The sequence below is a fragment of the Salarias fasciatus genome, chromosome 18 (assembly GCF_902148845.1).
Source record: "Salarias fasciatus chromosome 18, fSalaFa1.1, whole genome shotgun sequence".
In the NCBI taxonomy this organism is placed as follows: domain Eukaryota; kingdom Metazoa; phylum Chordata; class Actinopteri; order Blenniiformes; family Blenniidae; genus Salarias; species Salarias fasciatus.
The window spans coordinates 18024620-18047964 of NC_043762.1; the positions used below are offsets into that span (position 1 = coordinate 18024620).

Below are 23345 nucleotides of genomic sequence, written 5' to 3' on the forward strand. Positions count from 1 at the left end.
AGAGAGAGAGAGAGAGAGAGAGAGAGAGAGAGAGAGAGAGAGAGAGAGAGAGAGAGAGAGAGAGAGAGAGAGACAGGGAGAGACAGGGAGCGAGAGAGAGGGAGAGAGATAGGGAGAGAGGCAGAGCGCGCGTGTGGATATTATTATTATTTTTCCTCCCCGTTGCCCTGGCGCTGCAGAATTTAGCGAATGAGAAGGAAGAGAGCCAAGTTTTTGGCCATGGCGTTTTGTGGGGCAGCGGCAGCAACAGAGAAACGTGGCCAGGAGTGGTGGGACAGTGATGAGAGGCTTTAATGATACGGAGTTCAATAATATTTTTCGGATGACAAGAACTCCCTTAATGTGCGTCTGCGAGCGCCTTTTTTTAACACTCACGGTAAGACACACGTCTTCAGCGCCCCATATCGTGACGTGTAGGTCGGATAAATGCGACCTGGCCGTTCAGACTGAAGTCGCATGGCAAAAGATCAGATACGTATCGGATTTAGGACCACATATCCAAGTGGCCTGGGTCGCATTTGAAAAAATCGGATCTGTGTCGTTCAGACTGTCAGGAAAAGATCCGATACAGGTCGCATAGGGGCAAAAAAATCGGATTTGGGTCACTTCAGCCTGCAGTGTGAACGTAGCCTAAGACAACCTGAATGCTATGAGTGGATCATTTAACATTACTTTGCATGGGTTACACACTTTAGCTCAAAATTACATAAATCTCCTCATGCACTGCAAATATATCCTTAGCCAAGTTTGAAACATTGTTTCCAGGAGTTTGTAAAATATTTCCCATCTAACAGATTAATCAGATCTTCCTGATGGGGGATGATGTCTCTATACCTGTGTCAGTAAAAAGTGCAACAAAACTAAACTGTCGCCTCAATCTCATTAAAACAACAACGCAAATTCTTACTGTCGCCTGTAGAAGTGTCCTGTGAGTCCAAGATGCCCGATTCCTGAAGTGATCGGATGCATGAGTCGACCAGCTCCAGGCCTGTCGTCAGCTCCTCCTCGATGTCCTTCTGTCCATCTTCATGAGCGTGGATGAAGGAGAAACACACAGGTGGAGAGAAAGAAGGTTTTAGCCTGGTGTGAATGTTGGGAGACACCCGGTCTGCGCCCAAAAATCAGCTGAGATCGACTCCAACCCTGAAGGGCCAATTCTTTATCTGACTGGTCATGACTTTTATTTGAGCAGCTTGATTGATTTTTTTTTTTTTTTTTTTTTACTAAATTCAGATTTATTTGCTGTGAGGCTCAACTCCTTAATCTCGAAGCTTTTGAAGCTCAAAATACAACCAGAGCAGATTCTATTAGTCTGCTGCTGATTAAGTACTAAAAGAAGTGGCCTCACTTATGTCTCATTACGGAGCAACATGCCAGGGTAAACTCCCGGGTCAAGGGTAAAAACCTAACTGATAATCCTGCAACAAATCTGGTGGGACAGGGGGTCCACCTTGCACTTGGATTCTAGTCGTTTGTCTGTCAGGGAGAGGCTGATAACATGCCCAGTGTCTTCAAGCTGGAGAGGGCTGCCAAGGGGGATAAAAGCTTACAAATGAGTCTTAGGAGCAACATTAATCTCTTATCGAGACGGGGAGAGAAACGGTAATAGTGGAGGCCTTAGCCAGTGGATTTAAGAGGCTGATTTTATTGACTTCCACTGGTGAAATTGCAGACTGATGATGTTGATGCTGTTGGTGAAACATTTCCGGTGCTGTCTGCGGCATTACGTCGGATTTAGACTCTCAACATCATGAAACCAGAAGTCATTTTCAAACCTGTTTGATCCATTAGTGATGTGTTTTTAAAGATTGGTGAGTGAAGATGAGATCAAAAGGTCTGACTAAATAGGCTTTTTTTTTTTTTTTTTTTTTTGTTGAAGAGTAAATTTAGTATTTTTGAGGCTTAGCAGCTAAACTAGAGTAGCGCAGGACCACAGAAGACACTGAAACTTTTATAAATCAGACATTTTAATCAGTAAATCTCTAAGTTCCTTTGGTGGCAGAGGTCAGACGCTCTGCACTCAGATAATCAATCTACTCCCAACGCCCGAGATGCCACAACGTGACTGACGAAGAAGCAGAGAGAAAGACCGAAGAGTCACGATGTAGTTGTGCTTTTCCGCTTTTAGTATTTTCTTTTCGGCAAATTGCTGTCAAAGAAGCTGTCAAGTTCTAAGAGGTGCCTTCATTAGACTTTCAAATTGTTTGAACACTCATCGATTCTTGCTGTCGTTTATGGAAAACACTTCCCATCTGGCACCCCAAACAGGTTAAACTAAATGTTGAGAATTATTCGCAAATTCTACTTGACCTTTACTCAGCTGTGAGGGGGGGGGGGGATCTCAGAGCCAGGTTTTAGTTCAAACAGCATTTTCTACTTCAGTTTAAATGAAGAGAGCCGATCTCAGCATAGCCAGCGTGGTGTTTGAGGAGCATTGCATCAATATATTGTGAATTCATGGAGGAGGAGGTTTTACAATGGCAACCAATGCAATGAGCACAATCAGCAATGTGCAGAGCTGCAATCCAAACAAAGGAGGACGTAAAGACATAAACCCATAAAGGCATTTAGGAAGAAATATTACCTTGGTTGTTCCAGCGAAACTTCTCATCTGCAGAACTGCAAGAGAAAAACAAAAGAAAGGAAAAAAGGGTGAGAAATGTGAGCAGTTTTTCAGAAAGTTTTGCTCTTCTTTGATGGAACTCCAACAAAATATAGCATTATTCAATTCCGGGCTAAAAAACATAAAAATGAGCCATCAAAACCCCCTTAATGCACCTGTGATAAAATACAAATACCAGTAACATTATATATTGGAGGTTCGAGTTTTAAATGGTTGTATATCATTGCTGCACTCTGGGAGCTTTCTTCATTTCAATGACTAAAGACTGCCAGTCAAATACAAATAAGATACACACCCAAATACAATGCTGTCAGGCTAAGAGTTTGTTCATGGATGTTTCTTTGGCAGAACTGTGGATTTCTATGCGGCGGCCGTGCTATCTCGTTGTGGGAGAGATTTCAGAGCGGTGGGCACAAAGGGATTTGAGATAAAAAAAAAAAAATACTGTTAACAGGGCAGTGAGAAAACATCGGTGTAAATTGGACTGGGACAGAGCCTTTTCAGCAGAAGGCGCAAAGGAATAAAAAATATATTATTAAATAAGATGAGATCCCACACATACACATAGATGGGCATGATATTCAGCAGAGGCTACAAAACATTTACCTTTTTCTGTGCTCAGTTATAACCCAGCTGAAACTGTGCTTCTAAACCCCGGACCTGGGGGGCCCACTGCCCTGCAAGTTTTAGCGTCCCGCTGCTCCGGCATACTTGACTCGAACAAATGGCTCGTTATCTGGCTTCTGCAGAGCCTGATGATGATGCATTCATTTGAGTCAGGTGTGTTGCACAGGGAGGCGTTTAAAAGCTGCGAGGCAGCCGGGTCCTCAGAATCAAAGCTGAGAAACACTGGACTCGACAGAGCACTCGAGCACATGTAGAAAACTGCAGCCTGTGGCAGAAATCCAAGATGATAATGAGACGCGTGCACAGCAGCACAATACATTAGGTTTTTAAAGAAGAAAAAAAATCTATGAATAAGTTATATGAAGTTTAGCAGAGTATATAATAATTGCTGGTAGTTAAATACTACTGAAATGAATCATTTTAAAGGCAATCTGTGAGAGTCTCCCTGATAGTTAAGAATTCTGACCTTATAACTCCCCTGAGGTGAGACTGTGTGTGTGTTGTGAGTGTGTGGTCGTCTGTCGTCGTGTTTGCAATGTGACTGGTAACCTGTCCAGGGTTGGACGGAGTTTGCATGTTATCAGTGTGCACAGTTGGGTTTCCAAAAACAAGCTTTTGTGTCTAATCGGTGACTTTCGATTGCTGGAAGGTGTGAATGTGAGTGTGTGTGCTTTTCTGTGTCTCTGTGTGTCGGTCCTGCGATAGACTATCGATCGTTCCAGAGCCTCCAGGCCCGAACTTGGACAAAGTGGAAGATGGATGGATGGATGGATGCAGGTGCACGCACGGTGCTTCCATACTGTGACTCTAACTTCTTAGCTACAAATGACCAATCTCTTCAAGTCCAAAATGTTTTCCTTGGTAGATGATAAAATCAAATGATTGTCTTCAATGTTAGTTCAACATGTAAAGAAACGACTCATGCCTCTAGCTGACTGCTTTCCTCTTTATGTCCTTACCAGCAAAACTAAGTAATGAATTTATCATCACATATAATTTATTTTTATTCTGTTTATTTTGGATCACACATCAAAGTTCTGCGCTTGTTTTTTTTTTTTTTGTCTTAACCAGTCTCTTCAATCCTCATCACATTAGCTTTTTCTAGCTCGACTGATCATGGCAGAAACAACACACCGCCAGGTCAATGATGTAGATCAATTCAAACTGCGTTACTCACCCTCGATACAGGCCCAGCCATACAGTTACATAAGGTGGCTGCAGGCATAATGTAGTGCAGATAATTGGCTGCCAACAAGTGCAGCAGATCGGTGGAATGTGACTTCATGCTATGTACATCATCCACTCTCAAGTGGATGGAGACTGTGAATGAAAGCATCAACCCTAAGTTGTGTTCAGCGCTCCTCTGAAGAGCAATAAGCACTCTGTTTTTGAGATTTCCTGATTCCTCTTTGGAGGCCTGTTGAATCAAACGGTCCCGAGTGGATCGAGTGCTGCCTTTAAATATCTTTCGTAACCACGTTCGTCTCAACTGCTAAATGTCCGACCACTTACTAATAAGACTGAAGCACTCAAAAGTCGGTTCCTCTGCTTGTGAGCTTTAAAAGTAGACGACTGGATGGCACAGCACAATGAGGAGGAAATATGCGATAAGTGCAATAAAATGCTTATGATAAGTAGCGATGATGAGCGAGATTCTCGAATAGATGGAAGAGCGTTTTTTTAAGCTACTTTTACTTGCGATCTTTGCAAAATAACGGCAGTGCTTTCCTCATGTGCAAAGCTTATATATTGCATATAAAGCTATAAGCTGAGGATAATTAACATGTCCAAATGGCTGAAAGGAAAGGGAAATGGTTAGTCTACAGTATTAATTTTCATGATTTGCCTTTTATATTAGCTCAGGCTGATGTTTGCATGAATTTCTGCACAAACTTCACAAGCATAGCCTATAGTGAAATTGACCTTTTGACGATCTAATTCAGTTGAAGTTGTCTTATCAGTTTTCTAGAGACAAAACATTTCCAATTTACAAATCCAAAGCTCAATTTTTAGCCTGAAAGGTCATCTTTCCTTAATAGCTATGAATGTAAGAGTCACAACTTGTGGTAAACTGTGGTTATCGGCTCATCTTTGCTTTGTGAGGAGTCAAACTGGGAATTTGAAGTCGGATAATTACACAAAGTGTGACTGTACTGTTACTTGTAGGGGGACAGTATCCTCCCTAACATTGTTTTTCACCTCCTGCAAACACAGAACAGCTGCTATTAAATCATCCCGTTGATTACCCCCATTTTGCGTACGTATATGTGTTGTGTGACGGATTGCGACGGGGAGCCAAGAGGTACATGTTAATGGGGCCCTCTGTCAGCAAAACAGAATCCTCATTCATCAGGCATTATTATCACCGGGAGAGACAGAGAGAGAGAGAGAGAGAGAGAGAGAGAGAGAGAGAGAGAGAGAGAGAGAGAGAGAGAGAGAGAGAGAGAGGCAGGGAGCAAGCAAAGGACAAAAATGCATCACACAAAGCCAAGCCACAGCGATAGAGACTGAAACCCGGTGTCTGGGAGGATGGAGTGTGTTTATATCAGACAAACACCTCAGACGGAGCCGGATGATGAGGATTATTATCACCAGTCTGGGTTCAGACAGGCAGTACTGATGACACAGGCTGAGTCAATGTTTTCTCGGAGCCGTTCGCATCTTTCTCCCGCAGTAGCTCATGTCAAAATGTTGCGTCTGAGTGAAGGGTGAGCGTGTGTCGTTCACCGGTGGTCATGGAGCGACGCCGAAAACAGAGCGCGAGGAAGGAGGCCAAGTGGCGTTAGCATCCAGCCGTCTCGTCGACACCGGGTTGAATATGGAATGTAAAACAGTTCAAAGTGTGTCAGATTTCTGCCGGAGCTCGGGGCGAGAGCACAAGTTTCTTCACATTATCGAGAGTAGTAAAAGAGAACCGACAGGACCAGTGAAGAGAGAATAAGAGAACAGAATTAGATCAGGAATATCTTGGAGGAGAAAAGGCACAAGAGGTTGGTATACTCGTGTATAACGAGACTATGCCTGACACAGTCGAACAAGATCATGAATCAGAGTCACGGTGCGATCGTTCTGCAAAAAATAGCTTTTGTTCAACATTCAACCCCTGTAGCTCAGTCTTTTGCTACATGTGGGTCGACAAAGACGGTGTCAAAGCTTGGTTTTTAAAGCAAACGCAAAGTCTGCTCGATAGTAGCGTTGAGCCCTCAGTGACAAAGTAATACCAGTCCAAGTTTAAGCACTTTGCTTCGTCTCAACTTTCCAGTAATTCAGGAAAAGCACACTGACGCAGGAAGCCTGAAGAAATCATTACTTAGATGAATCAATTCATAAGTGCAGGGAGTAACCTTAAAATCAGAAATAAGACCTGAGTCTGTAATCTACTGAGACTGTGTTCAAAGTGTAAGAAGCACGCAAAACAGAAGGATTCTTATGGCTGAACTGCACAATGCTGGCTTGGTGATGTATCAGAAAAAAAAAAAATCCTGCAAAAATGTGACTGTCTCTGATCTGAGAGCAGTTGAGATATTTCTGGAACAACGGAGATAATAAGATGACTGAACGTCACTCGACGGACACGACTGTTTTGGGGTCGACCGAGTTTCCTTGTAAATAACAGTCAGTTCACTCTACCAGCTGAGTAACTGCCCTCCCGGTCCTCCACACCTGCAGTCTCCTCCTGGACACCAGGTACACGGAATCAGCGCTAACCATCTGAAACAGCTCATTGAACTCTTGGCCCACCAAACAGAGAGTTCCTGTTTTTTTTGTTTTGTTTTTTTTTCTCCCCACAGTAAATCTTTTCGATGCGTCAATGGAATGTGACATTATAATCAACGGAGCAAGAGAAGACTAATTGACAGCACGATCGGCTCGCCGGCTGCAGGTCACGCCACTGCACGGCACTTCATCACACTAATGATATAATGCTGAGTGCATGTGTGGCTCGGTTTGTGTTTACAGCACGGCACATTGATTTGGATGTGTGCGAATGTGCAAAGCTCACATGTTGTAGATCTACACTGTGAAAGATAGCAGCAGATGAATACACCTGTCAATACATTACAATGTCAATTAATTCATTCTCTGCTGCTTTTGCACAAAATGCAAACATTACATAATGCGACACAATGTAGTCTGGAACAAAGGACGATGTTGTTTACCCCGAAAACTGCTCAGCAACAATACTGGATTTTCTCATTTATTCTCGTTTATTTTCAGTGAAACAGTTTGTGTGCTTCAATAAATCAGTGTCAGGGAGCAACTTAACAACAAGCTCAATGGTTCATACAACTATATGTCTGAAATCTTACCCACAGGCTTTTCTGTTTTAATGCCATGCACCTTTTTTTATATGCACAAAAAACATCCCAGTGACACACGCAGTACTTGGTATTCTGCTGAGAGACTCTTGAGAGCGGAAAGACGGCTCTGATGTTTTGAGTCGTCGCGGCAGGAAAATCACAGGTGAAATAAATTCTCTTAATGATGGCCCAGGTTTCTTTCTTTCTTTTTTTTTTTTTCTTTTTCCAGAGTCTCTTGTTGCAACAAATCGTCATGCACTGCACCAGGAGCCTGAAACCAGGCCACCTGAACTGAACCGTTATCACCAACACCTGCACTTCAGCAGCCACGAAAAGCCAAAATGTCTGCAAGGAAAAAAACTGCATCGCCTGATTATTCTGCGGTCTTTTACTAACCCGCCCCCCAGGCGCTTGAAACCTCTGACCTCAACATAAAAACACACAAATTGGGGGCCTTGATATTGAGGCCATTTGCATATCTGCAGTTTATTCTAGCGATTGCATTCCAGAAAAGCTTTTTTTTTTTTTCCACAAAAGCCATTTATTATTGCATAAAGTATTTATGAGAAAAGACCCAGAGTCCACATTGTGTGATTCTCAGCCTCAAGGATGTGACCTTTTCGAGCTGATTTCAGCCGATATAGCTCCTCCAAACAAGACCAATCTATAAAAGTGTACGATCAAAACAAGCACCAGGTATCACTGCGAGATCATAAAAGTTCCACCCTGTGCTCCAAAGCTATACCCGACTGCTATTCTTACACTGTAATATTTACTTTGCAACAATTGCGAATGTGCATGTCAATTTGTGGGCCAATTTGAGCTGTAATTTAAATCCACCAAACAGCAACTGGATAAAAGCTCTCTATGGCAATACTTAAGCCCAGTTAGAACTCGCTGGCTTTAAAAACTCTGCTTGATATTCTCCGCAGGATGAAAGAACAGCTGAGAAAGTGTAATTCTCTGTAATTTTAAATAATGATCAGCTCGTATTGTACATTCGGACCTGGTATTTTCGGCTGATCTGAAGAACACACCTTGGCCATTTGGTGCTATTTCCAGAGAGAAACGGGTAATGTCACAAATCAAACAGGCGCTCTTTGACCACCTCCTCTCTGACTGGACTGTTGCATTATGGGATGCAAAAATAGAAAGAGCCCAAAAGGTGGGGGAGCAAAAAGAGAAAGCAATATGATCCATAAGGGGGGGGGGGGGGGGGGGGGGGATACAAAGAGGCAGAAAATGAAAGAAGCAACATGATATGAGGAGTGTGTGAAGACTGACAGTGTGATGGACAGAAGGAGAGCTCTGCTAAACCCAAAGAGGAGGGCTTAAGAGAGCCAAAGCCAGAGATAGCAACGAAAATCCTGCCATTTTATCAGCCCAATAAACGCATCCTAAACCCACTCCATATAATCCATGTATTTCCATGCCTTGCATATTATCTGTTATCTGCGGTGACCACAATGGCCCGTCCTCGTGTAGACAGAGCCGTTAGATAATAGAGCCACCCATAAAGAAAGCAGAGGCCCGTTTAGCTCTTGGAAAGCATCAAACAATGATGCGGCTTGTGTCAATGCTCAATGAGATTTAAGAGCAAAAGCCATGCCATGGTTGATAATTTCCTCTGGATCGTTCTCAAGATATCATGTAAACAAACTGAATGGCTTCTAGAAAAAAAAAAAAAAGAAGAAAAAAAGAAGAGAAAGCTGGTGACTTTTGCCAGTGTAGATTTTTTTCTGTCTTTTTGCATAAATTTCATTTCTAAATTAATCACAGGCTGTCAGCTGCAATATTCCTGCTCACCCTTACCTGCTTTGTTGGCATTTGAGGCCTGTTAATTTGTACTCTCCTCACAGCTACAGAGGCAGTACTTCGAAAAAGCGTATATCCCTCTAAATAAAGCCTGAATCATCACCAAAATGTGTCAAAGTTTGTTTAAAAAAAAAAAAAAAAACACAAGAAAGTGCAGACTTACTTTGTTATTCCCCAAAGCCTCATCGATATTCACCCTCTACATTCCCTCGGCCATCAATCACTGCTGTTTGACTCTGCTTTACACGTAATCATGAATTTTGGCAGCGCCGCTTCTCACGTCTGCCAGCGAAACACGCTGACGCTAATATTAATTTGTAGCACAAAAATGTGGTAGACGGCCTGACGACTGTGGTGCTGCGCATTTCAGAAGGGTGCAAGTTAAAGGAGAAGCCGGAGTAAATCAGCGGAGAAGCGTGATGATTGCTCACCGCTCTCACCTGCAGTGAAAGGTGTGATGAGCATGAAAACGACGTGAATCGTACGTTTGGTCCAGTGGAGAGTCTGAGGTCGAGTGTTAAGTCTACACCGGATAGAGGGACCAGGTTATGGCGGTTTGTTCTTCAATATGTGAGGATTGCATCTCTTTCTGCTGCCTTAAGATGGATAAAGCAGTGTGAGCAAAAAAAAAAAAAAAAGTTGTCCTGTGCTATAAATAATATATTATTCGGCTGACAGGTGCATACCTGTGAACATGAAGCAGTGAAAAAGGTGGGTTTCCCCTTCAGAGGAAAGAAATACCCCCCCCCCAAAAAAAAAAAAAATGGTAATGAAAAGCAAATGTCTATTTTTCAGGAGGCCAAAACTGACTCCAAATGAATGCTAATGATGCTTCTTACCAAAGTGGTTGTTCTTATAATCCACCAGTGTGACGGCATATAAATGCTTTCTAAACAACATGCTTACACTGTCACCGTGTTTCTGGCCGCCTACAGAATATAAATCCACAGCTCATTCGCCTCTTGTGGCCTTTGGCTCTCGCAAAATGCTTCATGATGCTCATACAAATGTTGTTTATCTTCACAAAAAAAAAAAAAAAAGACATTTCAGGGTTTTTGAAACTATTTGCTTCGAGAAGAAAAAAAAAAGTGCTGCTCCTGTAGGAAATTACAAAAAGAGAGAGTAACCAAATTGTGAACACAAGCGAAAGCAAACAGGATATTGAGTCTCTGAGAGATAACCGGGACTGCAGAGCTGTGTGATGATCCTCAGTGGAATTATTACATCGAGCAACAGTTTTAAATATTGCATTTCATTTCTCTTTGACCCATAGTTCATGCTATATTACCAAGAAATTACACAATTTCTGTTTCAGGATTGACGGCGACCTCCAAAGTGTCACTGGTGTTAAACCAACTCTGTGGGGAAAAAACTTCACCCAACCTTATCATTTCTTCAGTTTGAGAGGCAGGAGTCAGCTCCATTCTACCCCAATACAGATTTAAATGATCAGTTTAATTGATTAACGATGGCAAAACAGGCTGAAAGGTGCAGTGTGTCTCATATGTCACGCTGTCCAGTGACACAGCACGTTAACCTGAGAACAAAAGGCTTTAGATTTAAGTTCTTCATTAATCATTAATCACCTGCAATGGGACAACAGTGAAAAATTCATCTACAGTACTGTCTTCATAAAGTGTCTTATCTGCTTATATCAAGAGCTTATACCAAGCTCAAGTTTCAAAAACCTTCAGAAATGATACTGATGAATGTACCACAATAATAAATCATTTACAATGTTTTAATATTACTGTTTAACTCATAAGTCATTTTTTTTCCCCATTTTTAATCTTTGGGTGTCAGTTAACAAAAACAGCCCAACTAATAACATAAGAAAGATTCAACTCTCATTAATATTAGTTTAACTCTGCAGCATTTCTGAAGTTAAAAATGTCACTGAGAAGAATCTTAAACATTTGACTTTTTAGAAAGTGTTACTTTATCTCTGAAGAAAGTGAGGAAGTGCTAAAAATCAACTTTGAAGGAATTAAATGGAGAAAACTAATTTATAACGAGTATGACTACCTCAGATTCCTATTTTTGTCCCTGTATCTGATAATATGCTGCAGCGATCCGAGCCGTAATAGACCATCCACACATTTTAGCGCCAGTAATCTCATTGGGAATCTGTGCAGCTGCTTTACATTAGGATGCTTTGAGACGTCTCACAATATTCATTACACTCTGCTTCGCAAAACATGATTAGCTGCTATTCAGCCACTCCGGCTGCAATCGGTGAATTTCCATGTTTATGCTGCAATACAATATTACATTCACAATAATCCAGATACGCCAAAGTCCTGCTGATGAGAAAGAAGAGAATAATAGCGAAGCGGCTGATAACAGCAGGAGTCCTGCGACGTAAAAAGCATCCGTTGGTGCGACCTGTGTGGCGATGGCTGTATCTGCAACGTGAACTGGATACCGTCCCAAACGTGACCTTTACTGGGGCAGGAGGCAGTCTTATTCCTCCTCTCTGCAGGTACGTATACACACTTGGCACAGCAGAACGACGAGAAGCCAGCTTGCTACAGAGAGTAGGGTGTAAATGTCACACTGTTTTCTTTTTTTCTCCGGTGGGAATGATCACAGTGTGTCTGCCAGGAGCTCCAGGAAAAGTGCCATGTAATACAAATACAGACAGCTAGTATCACAAACTGAAATTACATCAAAGAGAGCCATAATTCACTTTGCTGTAAGCAATAAGTCACAGATTTGACTTTAGCTGAAGTTGCTTTTTTTACTGACATTTTTTTTCCCCCGTTTCTCCAAACTGGAGTAAATCCACTTTTTGGACTTTTGCAATTTCGCAGCAACAAAGACATTTTAGACAACAAAGACTTTTCTTAGAAAACACACAGAAAAAATTATTTTTGCAACAAAAAAACAAAAAAATTCACTTCAATTTAGAAAGTGCATTCAATATGCCACATAACACTGGCTTTTCCTTTGCGCTCTATAATCACCGTCTCTGCCATCAAATATGTAATGCTTCCGGTCTAAATCAGCCACAACGGTGTGTAACCTCCACTATGAGCAACTGCTTTTACTGACAAGTCTGAACTATTCGCAGTATCCAGACACATTGCTATTCTAAGGATATCGATTGGAGCTGCTTGGTTGCTCCTGGAAGCTTTTCAAGTGTTTAAGATATGGAAAACAAAAATGTAATACAGTTTGCTGACCTCAGGCCCTCAGGATAAATACAACACTATAGCATGAAGCTTTAATAGTGAACCTTTAAAACATAAATGGCTCCATATGGATTATGTGATATTCAGCTGGAGCCCCACGTACAGCATAACATTTCACTCTGAAGAGCTCAAGAGAACTCAGATAAAGTCGCAGACCCTCGGGAAGAAGCGGGCCGAGTTTGGGGGATGCTTTGCTGATTGAAAAAGAAATCTAGCGCACATTTCCTGCTGCCATAGGTATCATTCAGCGCAGTCCATCAGCAGGTGAGGGGGAAAACAGCGCAGGCACATCCCAGAACGGCTATTGTGGACCTTTAATTACAGTCTGGGCCGGAAGACGGAGGACCCCGGTGAGCTCTGTAACTCTGCGCTTTATCTTGCCCGGTCACATGAATTTTACCTCATTATGCATTATGTCTGAACAATGGCCAACTGTTGCAGCATTGTCCAGGTACTATCCGACTCCCGCTGTATCTCATATCTCAAGAGAGGAGAGAAATTAACAGGTTGAAAATGTCAACAGCCTCAGGAGAATGCTGAGCGCCGTGACTCACAGGGAGGCTGCGTAGTGCATAATGCATGCCTGGACGGCGTAATAAGATGGTGGGAAATATTTCAGCTCGAGTTCTGAACCTCCGTGCAGATTAGATTTTGCTCTGGAAAACTGGAGGCTGGGGGAAAAAAAGGCACTGAGTCACAAAGCTGAGGTGACTCACGTCAACCTCTGACCTCTTTGGCAAAACTCAGGAGGAACATGAAAGGAGTGATTTACATATTCAAATTAACCTCTGAATCAGCACATTCGTTTGACCTTACAGAGGTTCATGGTGAATTTTAGCTTGTCCTTGTTTTGTTTTTGACGATAAACACAATTATGAAGGTGCATTTAATGGAAGAAGTTGGTTAGGTATATCACCATCAACAAAAACAGACAAAAGAAAAACTCAAGAAAAGCAAAAACAAGTCTGTCAGTCTGAGGGTGCATTAGCAATATATACTCTTCCAGTCGCATTCATTTGCTTGTCTCTTTTAGCACCTGCGCCCACAGAAGAGTGGCAGAAAAAGGCCAATAAAACTCAACTTTGCGGTGCCACAAATAAAATAATGCAGCTTGCCAGCAGTGCTGCAGCAGATTGTAATCACCAAAGAGAATAACACTAACAGAAAGCCGAGCTCTGTGTCTGGCGCTGGCTGATAATACCTTTTTTTTTTTTTTTTTTTGGAATACTATTTTTTTTTTTTTTTTTTTTTTGGGGGGGGGGGGGGGGGGGGGGGGGGGGGGGTTATGAAAAAAGTCTTGAGGTGCTTAGCCGGAGCTGGGACAGTGAAGGTGAAGGAAGATATCTGTGCTGCTTGGTTGTGATGTGCAGGAATTCAGGCGAGGTGGAGGGGAGCGCTTCGTTTCCCTCCCCTCTGCCGTCACGAGAGAGAGAGAGAGAGAAACACGAGAGCCTTTGAAGCGAGTGATTAAAGCGCAGCATGATGAGGCGCAGCTCCCCATTCCGGTTGCCCCGTCCACATGCTCCAAACAAATGAGAGAGGGGGATGAAGAGGAGGTGGAGACGAGCAGAAGTCTCCTGTGACCCGCAAAATTGGTCAGATTGGCTCCCCGGTCTGCCAGTGTGGGAGACGGCCATTTTGACTCTGGGCCAGAAGTTAAATGAGAAGTGAGGAGGAAGACATGTTGGTTCTCTGTGTGAGACCAGTCAGTCTCTCCAGAAGCGCCCCGTGAACCGATAACACTGCCAGGGGCATCTGCACGTCTGACAGCAGATAAATAATCTGCAACGCCGCCAATCGGTTGTGATTTCTTGGCGAGGGGAGCTGATAGAAATATTTCTTCGCAAACACGGTGTCAGAAATGATCGGTTGTGATGAAGTTCTACCTTCTCGTGCTGCGCGGGGCTATCAAGTCAGAATCAAAGGTCTTTGCATGTCGGCAAAGAGTTTTTGAGAGCAGTTCTTCAAGAGTGATCAGTCATCTTTTTTTCTTTTTTTTTTTTTTTTACAGAGCACCATACAAGCTTTTCCAGCGATCAAGGGCCGAAATATTGAGCCTGTCAAGAGCTATAAATAAGTGTGACTGTCAATAGACAAAAACCTCCCTTTGGGATAACTGTTCAGAGGCCGTTTATTAAAAAGACAGCCCTGCTTTTCTCTCCGCAGGAATAGAGGTTTTTGTCTTATAATGGACTGAGTACTTCAACTTGGTTACAAATCATTCACATAACACATCCTGACATGCTCTCTCATCTCCCGGTTTTAGAAGCAAGAAAAGGACACTTTGAGGGAGGGAAATGCTTTCCGAGCTACTGCAGTGAAGCATACCATTTCACTTCCATTATTTCCACGGGGAATTCGAGTCCCCGATGCTGCTGCTGGACAAGTTCCCCATGAATACCTCTACGTAGAACTGCTCCGGTGAGCTTCAATACTGCAGCATTCAGCTCTTTTTTTCTTCTTCTTCTTCTTCTCCTCCTACTTTCAGATTGACAATCCGAAGCTGTGTCCATCCCCTCTCCAGCCAGCTAGATGTCAAATCAATTTGCTGGCTTTGGACTTGGCCTGTTGCACATTCGCATTCGCCGTTGCACACACAGAGTCAGACGCTGCGTGCCAGGTCTCCTTATCGGGATCGATCAGGTCCAGCCAAGCCACTTTACGAGATGGCAGACGTCCAAAGATAAATAAAAGAAAACATCAGTTTGCCGCCAAAATGGCAGAAGATTTGCTCTCAGTTCCATTGTGCCGGTGCAGCTGACTCTCATTGGATTGCATTTAAGGAATTAAGTTAATTAAGTTTTGTTATCGGCGATTCATCTTTCTGAGAAGTGCCGGGGGCTTTTTCATTCCCTTCCATTGTTTCGATTTGTAACCAAGGCTGTCGGAATTGGCAGGGGCCATTCATCCTGTGTGTTGTATGATAAGAAGAAGAAGAAGAAGAAGAAGAAGAAGAAAAAAGCTGCTATGCACGTGAAGTTGGATGCAGGATATTGAAACTGTTCACAAAATGTTCACAAAAAGCACAAATGTAAGGCTTGTCATCAAAATTACAACTGAAGCAAAAATACATGGAAACCTCATGACAGATATTCATGAATTTATCTGATTTAAAGGGCAACTCCGGTTTTTTGACACCTGGAGCTTATTTATAGGTGTGTGCATGCTCATATACTCACTCAGACAAACATCGTGCAGTTTAGAGTCCTCCAGAAGTTATTTAGATCCAACCGATTTAGCCGCACTTAGCGGGGGCCATGGCAAGGGAGCTTTAGCGCGGGACATAATCTCTGCATAATCGCTCATTTCGGCTGTATTTCTTCATCCATCGCCAGTGTTATCATAAAGTCAGCTTGTCTACTGTCTTCAGGGGGGTCAATTGACAGTTTTCGCTAACTTAGCCACAATTAGCTCGGATGGGAACGTTGCGGAGCTCCTCTCCCCAGTAGAAAGGCACTTTGAGTTGGCCTCGGCTGTCACGGCGCCCGGGCATCTGACTCGCTGGGAGGCTGCGGAGCTCCGGTGCCCAGCGGAGGCGCACTGCACGTGGGCTGCAGGGCGCTCCTGGAAGTCTCTCCTCACCGAGAGTCTCTGGAGGTCTCCAACCCGGCCGAGTGCTGTGCGCGGGCCGAGGCCGACTCAAAGTGCCTTTCTGCTGGGGAGAGGAGCTCCGCAACGTTCCCATCCGAGCTAATTGTGGCTAAGTTAGCGCGGTGTCAGAGAAGAGCGACGCGGAGCAGATCCCATCCGAGCAGAGCAGAGCAGAGCTTTAAGCATCCAACCCCGGACCAAAAGGCAAACTGGTTGCCGAGGGACGGTTCCTCCGACCCAGCGGCCCAGCCTCCAGGCCCGGTCGGGCTCCGCAGACGGGCGACCGGACCCACGCGCCAGCCGCCCCTGGCCCTCCGACCGTCTTCAGGTGGGGTAGACGAGCTGACTTTATGATAACACTGGCGATGGATGGAGAAATATAGCCGAAATGAGCAATTTTGCAGAGATTATGTCCCGTGCTGAAGCTCCCTTGCCGTGGCCCCCGCTAAATCGGTTGGATCTAAATAACTTCTGAAGGACTCCGAGCTGCACCATGTTTGTCTGAGTGAGTATATGAGCATGCACACACCTATAAATAAGGTCCAAGTGTGAAAAAAAACAGAGTTGCCCTTTAAGATGCTTTATAATCAAATATACTCTATTAGAAGAACAACTGCCATTCTGATATATTTTGATTTTTCACCTGCTCACTTGACGTCAGACATGTGCAGGTTTGAATCCTACAGCTGAAGGGTCACCACTGGGGACCCCTGGGCAAGACATTTGACCCCCATCAGCTCCCTGCAGCATTCCAGTGTGGCTTCACTCTCTGCATTCTAGAAGTAGGACGAAATCCAAAAAATCCATGTGGGATTACTGGTCGACACAAAAATAATAATAATAATTATTATTATTATTATTGATATAATAAATCAATGAAACTGAGGTGCACGCATGTGGATACCGGTACAACATCTACAACAATTTGACTGAAATCAGGATATTAACTTTCAATCAATAAAGGTCACAAATGACACGAGAAAATAATAAAAACTCATTCAATTTAAATAATAATGATAGTCTTACTGGCCTTTTTTCTGTCAGGGCATCGTGATAAAATATCTGTTGAGCTAGAACGGAGAATGAGCTTTAAACCTTTTACAGATAAATCTCATATATTCCTTGTTCGCCTGCAATCTGGTCTTTCTTTAAGATAAAACGAGTAAGTGCTTAACTCTGTGGTCACTGCTTGAATACAAATGAATGTAAAACTTTCGCCATGGATTACTGTTGCGAGATGCCTCTTCCTCACTGGCGCTCTCTCGGTCTTCGATGTGAAAGCTGAATGGAAGCCACTGAGGTACAGACTTAATGCAATAACTCCTAAAAGCAACTTCTTTTTCGACGAGACGTTTCATGCAGTGGACTGGGAGTCCATTAGTCTAAGTGACACTGAGGTATGTGTATTGATGCTGAAATTGTTGGAGAGCTAAAAGCTTGAAGGAAGAAAAAAAACCTTACACCTATCATGAACAAGAGTTCAGAATGAAAAGCAAATTGTTCGATTTGTAGACGACTAAAGTAGAAAAAACACACAATGGTTTCTGTCAGTGAAATTCAGTTTTTCCTCCATGCTGTGCCCCACACTGTCAAAACTGTCTAAGACAAGCTAAACGTGTTCGATTCTGCTGTGACCTCTGAGTGACCAGACAGTCTGGAAGAACTAGACCAGAGTCCAAGCTTTTTGTTGTTGTTGTTGTTGTTGTTGTTTTTTCTCAACTTTAGTTAATTTTCAGTGAATATCAAACCAGGTCACAGACGACACAACAAACGGTGTTTGATCAACCTCTCTGACAACATACTTAATGCAATTACCCTTAATAAGTATCAAAGAAGAAACGAAAAACAATTCAGGGAACTTTCTCATCACTGATTGCTAACAAACTTTGGGATTAATATACTAAATTAAAGATGGCCACCAAGTTTAACAAACAAAAGCAAAGAGAGGTACGAGTTTCTTAAGCCACGTTTGATCGCATATTTATAGTTCACACTGATTGTGAAGGCTACGCATGTCTGCACACGCTCTGTCCAAATCAGCATGCATGATTGTGCGTGTGTGCGTGTGCGTGTGTGTGTGCACTAAGACGGTTTTCTTTGGAGCTTAACTGTGACAGTCCTGTCTAAATTCTGCCAGTAAGATCAATAATATGGTCGTGCACACACAGACTCTCAAACGTATGCTGTTACACAAACACACACACACACACACACACACACACACACACACACACACAAACGTACACGCACACACACGCACGCAGACAGACCGAGCCTGTCTGTGACGGAGGAGGACATTAGTCTTATTAAGAGTGTCTGGGACTCCGAGTGACTCATGCTAACCCAGTGTGTGTCTGCGTGTGTTCGCAGGGCAGCAGGTTAAAAGGGCTTATCATGAGAACGGATCCCACCGCCGCCATCGCCCGCCCACCCACCCCCAGCCCCGTCTTTTGCCTCCTGGCTCATCTTGTAATTCCCTCGCCCCCTCCCCCCACTTCCCCTTTTCCTCCTTCTGTCCTCTTTTCAACCCTCTGTCCTCTTTTTTCCATTCGGTGTTCCTCCCTCAGGTTTCAAGCTCAATTTGGCTTTTAAAAAGCTTCCATCTTCAACATTTGTGACAGCTTGGAAGTGATTTGATGGGTTCAGAAAGACTTACTGTAGGAATGTGGATAACAAAGCCTGAAATCGTGCCTCACTAAGTAAGTAAATGGCAGAAAGCCCGTGCAGCTACAGCGGTAGAATTCTGCAAGTTTTTCTTATAGAAATGTATATCTATCATTTTTGGATTGTCTCAGTTACCGTTTCTAAAAGTGTTTATTTCACAATAATTATTTAATATAATGCGTTTACATTGATTATTAGATGGTCTTTCTACCTCCCCATGAAAAATCCATCTGCATTTTCCATTCAGAGTCTGGTGAGGATTATATATATATTTTTTTAAATGTTTAAGATCATTTATTCTCATCAGTTCAGTTCCTGTCATGGCCTGATGCACATGTCACATGGGTTTAGGTTAATAACGACTTAACAGGACTGAAAATGTCTTATTTTTCATCACTCATCTGTCATCTAAACCTGAAAGCATCAGTCTTCAGCTGACTGTTTTGGTTACTTTTATTAATGAAGCATTAATCACAGGGCAGTTTGCCAACTGGGCGTCACACACGTAACATAAACTGACTCACAATTTACCGCGAGCAATTATAAAACCGCCATGTCTCAATCGCACTGATGATGGACTTCAGCAATTCACATGCATATTTTCACAGTTGGAAATCGACCGGCCGACTCCCGTGATGATATTGCACAGGAAACGCGCCCCCTACAGGAAGTGGCAGCACACCTGGCTGTGGACGCGCGCACTGTCACAGACAAGGCTTGTCCTTTTTTTTTTTTTTTTTGTTTTTTTTTGTCCCCCACTCGCTGTACTCACACTGTGTGAAATTGCATTGAGTACAGGGTTATATAAAAGCTGGTGTTGTGTTATTGGACACAAATGCCGAACCAACAGTGATACTCTTCCTATTTTCCTCCATTTTCCTCTGCTCTCCCTCCGCTCGTCCGCCTCGCCCAGCAGCGAGAGGTCTCCACACACCATGCCTCCCCCCGTCCTCCCCTCCCCTTCTGTCCACGGTCACTACATCGGATCGATACTCCCCAGAGTTAAGTATGGATCAGCACAGTTTCTAGTGTTTAAAATGTAACTCTCTCCCCTCCTTCCCATTTCCTCTGACGCTCGGATCAATAGCCGGGAACACGGGAACGAATCCACCACTGCCATCATCAAGCAGTCGGTCTTCTTGAGATCAATACAGCTTTAAAAATTAACATCCTCCTCACCTACATCATCATCAAAGCCTTCAACGCTATTGTAGTCAGTTTATTTCCAAATATAGGATACACATTTTAATTCAAGCCAAGGAAAGGGATCAAGTTTTGATTATTGTCAAAGCGGCATGAAGAAATCAAACCGTGTTTCACGATACATTTGTTCCTTCTTTATCCGAGTCATTAAAACTTTCCGAGGCGCTCTAACTTTTCAGAATTCCAGACAGCTTCAGACAAGCTGCAGTCAGGGACAGTGGCTGAGAGGTAGTGGCCTTTAACGGCGAGTCAGCCTGCATTCACAGCGCTGGCATTTAGAGACAAGCATGTAATGTGATTTAGGTTGGTGCAGGCGATGTGTGTGTGTGATACAGAGAGGAATGCAAGAGGTTCACCCGAATAAGATGAGATGAAATGCAGAGGATAAATAAAACTCTAAAATAAGCTGCAATGATCCAAAATGCCACAAACAAAAACAGTACTCAGAACTGGTGAAAATATCAATAGGTCATAGTAATTTGAGGACTGGACAAAACTTATTTGAACATATTGAGTTGAGGGTCCATCTGCTCCACACTGGACTGTTAGCCTGGTATGAACTACGGGCTGAATCAAGTTTAACAATATGCATAAAGTTACATAAATTGACTATATTTTTTCACTGAACGTGCACTTTTGATTTAGAAAAGCTGAGCAGCTAAATGTCATTAGTGATAATTAAATTGCAACATTCACAGCAGCCTTGGACAAATGTTTTCATCTCTTTTTGACAAGCGGACATATTTGAGAACTTCCTGATTTCTTCCAGTTTCGTTCAAAATAGAAAATGAAAACCGGCGATGGTCATACAGCACAACAGCTTTCCTCATAGGGGTTATTTATGCAATGTGCAGGTTTTGCTTGGTGTTTGACCCAGTGCCAGGACGATAATGTGTTTTGGCACTTTGCTTTTGCCAAGTCACTGCACCTGACTAATGCACTTCACCACTTGGAAATATTAAAAACAGCATCTTAAAACCTGGGGCTGATTCTATGCGATGGGCACACACATTTATGGCAGTTTTATGGAGAGCAGTAGTCATTTGGATTGTAGGTACGCCTTCATAGAACTTGAGTGTATACACATTTGGAGATTATCTGATGTTGAAATATCTGGGATGAGGTTTCACATTTAGCAGAATATGAGTGAAAATGCTCAAATTATAGGTCTTTTGGTGTAAAAAGGAAACAGAATAAATAGGGTTAGCTTCTGTTTGCTCAAATTATAATTAAACTCAACATTTGATCATGTTGAACCAACGAAACCTCTGAAACGCGCCAATCCAAACTCACGTTATAACTCTGTACTGAGCAGTTACAGAAACTTCGGTGTTCCCAGGACTTAGACGCAGCGTTTGGATTAAATAAACCTGTAAATGCAGAGAACGTGTCAATGATCACACTTACAGGCTTTAGTATTCCTTCTCAACCGTCCTCTGTAATGAGCCTATAATGCATTTAGTACACACACGAACAATAAACTTCACTATCTGCAAATGTTTCATTAGCGTGCGTTCTACAATACTGCACTATACTTGACAGACTCTCAGTAAAGCATGATTTGTGTATAATTAGAGCAGTAATGTGAAGCTACAAGTACAATTTCCTATCACGGCAGAGCGACTGCTTCCCTCTCGCCGTTGTGTATCCGGCCTCAGCTCTCTCTCTCTCACCGTCTTCATCCCTTTAAAGCTTCCGTTCAGTGCAGCTCGCAACATGTTCCGCGGACACATTAGGTCTTTCTTAAAAGCACATGTGACAGTTTTCATCTATTATAATTAGCTTTAACTAATAAAATCACACTGGCTCTGGCACTGTGTCTTATGTATGTTGCTGTAATGTAATTCAACTGTAGCTGAATTAAATCATTTTACAAGATTTACAAAGTGGAACAACTCAATTACTCCATGTTTATGCTGCAGCAATATAGAAATTCACTGCATCACAGTCCTTTGTTTGCAATATAGTAGTGCGCATGAATAGATGTCAGTGTCTCTTCCATAACTAATGCAACAGAATAAGACTGATAATTGCAATTTGTTGTCAAGGCTTCAGAATTTATGATAAATAGATAAATAAATATGCCAAATGCAGAACAGAAATGATAATTTTATGTGTATCATATGTATCTTTCAAACTATTTTCTGATGAAACCTCCATTGTTTAAGAATACTGGATTCCGGAGAAGATAAATAAGTAATATTCTGCACCCACAGGGGACTTGGAGAAGGGAACCAGGTGCAGACAGAGAGTTAAGATGAAAAAAAGACACCGCAGTTAGTTTTTCAAAATTGTCTGAAAAGTTCGCTGTGGAATAACAGGCTTTCAGCAGGTGCTGTGTCAGAGTCTATTCCTCAGCTGATTTGTGTTTCTCCTCACCTCACCGACGACTCCACCAATCAGCTGTGCAGAGCCTGACACCAGCCGACCCCTGGACTGCGGAGGGGATTGTTATGAGAAAACCGCTTTCAAACAGCAAACAGTCCTCAACACAAAGCAAAATGTTCGGCATCAGAGCAGTAGCCTTGCTCCACTGCTTCCCACCTCCTCTGCCAAGACTACTTCTATGAGAAAAGCATGCAAATGTACACTAAAATGAACTAAATAATATTTCACTCCAATAAATAAATGGTGTATAACAAGAATCAAATCTGATTCCAGTGCAAACAAACTTATTGTTGCACCCAGGAGAAAGGTGGAACGCCGTCAAACTGAATTATTCTGTTCAGAGTACGGAAAGTCACCCTGTAGGAACCTGATTTTATTCTGCTGTTGTTTCAGCTCAGTTTATTCAGTTGCTGATCTTATGATTCAGTCTGATCTTGATCAGAAGTTGTAGAATTTTGTAGCTTTAACTGTATCTGTATTCAAAAGTACTCATTAAAAATCAAATAAACAGGTGTTTAGCAAAGTGAGATGTGGTCATTTTTCATAATATTGAATTAAATCCCAATTACTCACGGTTAAGTGGTATTTTCCCAACTTTAGTCATATGTCCTATCAATTGATGACAATAACTTTGAATAATTAATAACGGTGACCTCTGATTGCCTGACTTGACTAATATTGTGAACTAACAATAACAATAGAGAAATGTTCTGTACTGAGCTGTGATGCATTCATGCGATTGCCTCTGCAGGTGATGCTCTGTAAGGATCCTGTTTCAAAGAAAAGGTTTTTAAATTTGATTTAAAAAAAATAAATAAAAAATCAGGCTGCATTTCTCAGAAGAGCTGCAAACGATCTCCGTTAGCGTATTTGCGCTGACGGAGGAACCCAAACGCCGCGAGTTTAAGCTGGCAGCCGAGAGCGCTGACAGCTTCTGGG

At 42.6% G+C, this 23345-nt stretch overlaps 1 protein-coding gene across 2 annotated transcripts in view; it reads right to left on the reverse strand.

The window, feature by feature from the left end:
- ctnnd2b (catenin (cadherin-associated protein), delta 2b) overlaps window positions 1-23345 on the reverse strand; it is a 110490-nt gene that overhangs the window by 65646 nt on the left and 21499 nt on the right. For both annotated transcript variants that reach the window (XM_030115659.1, XM_030115658.1), the window contains exons 3-4: window positions 2585-2619; window positions 908-1024 (exon numbers count right to left, since the gene is read on the reverse strand). In XM_030115659.1, coding sequence (XP_029971519.1) covers window positions 908-1024; window positions 2585-2619 — 152 coding nt within the window. The remainder of the gene's footprint in view (window positions 1-907; window positions 1025-2584; window positions 2620-23345) is intronic.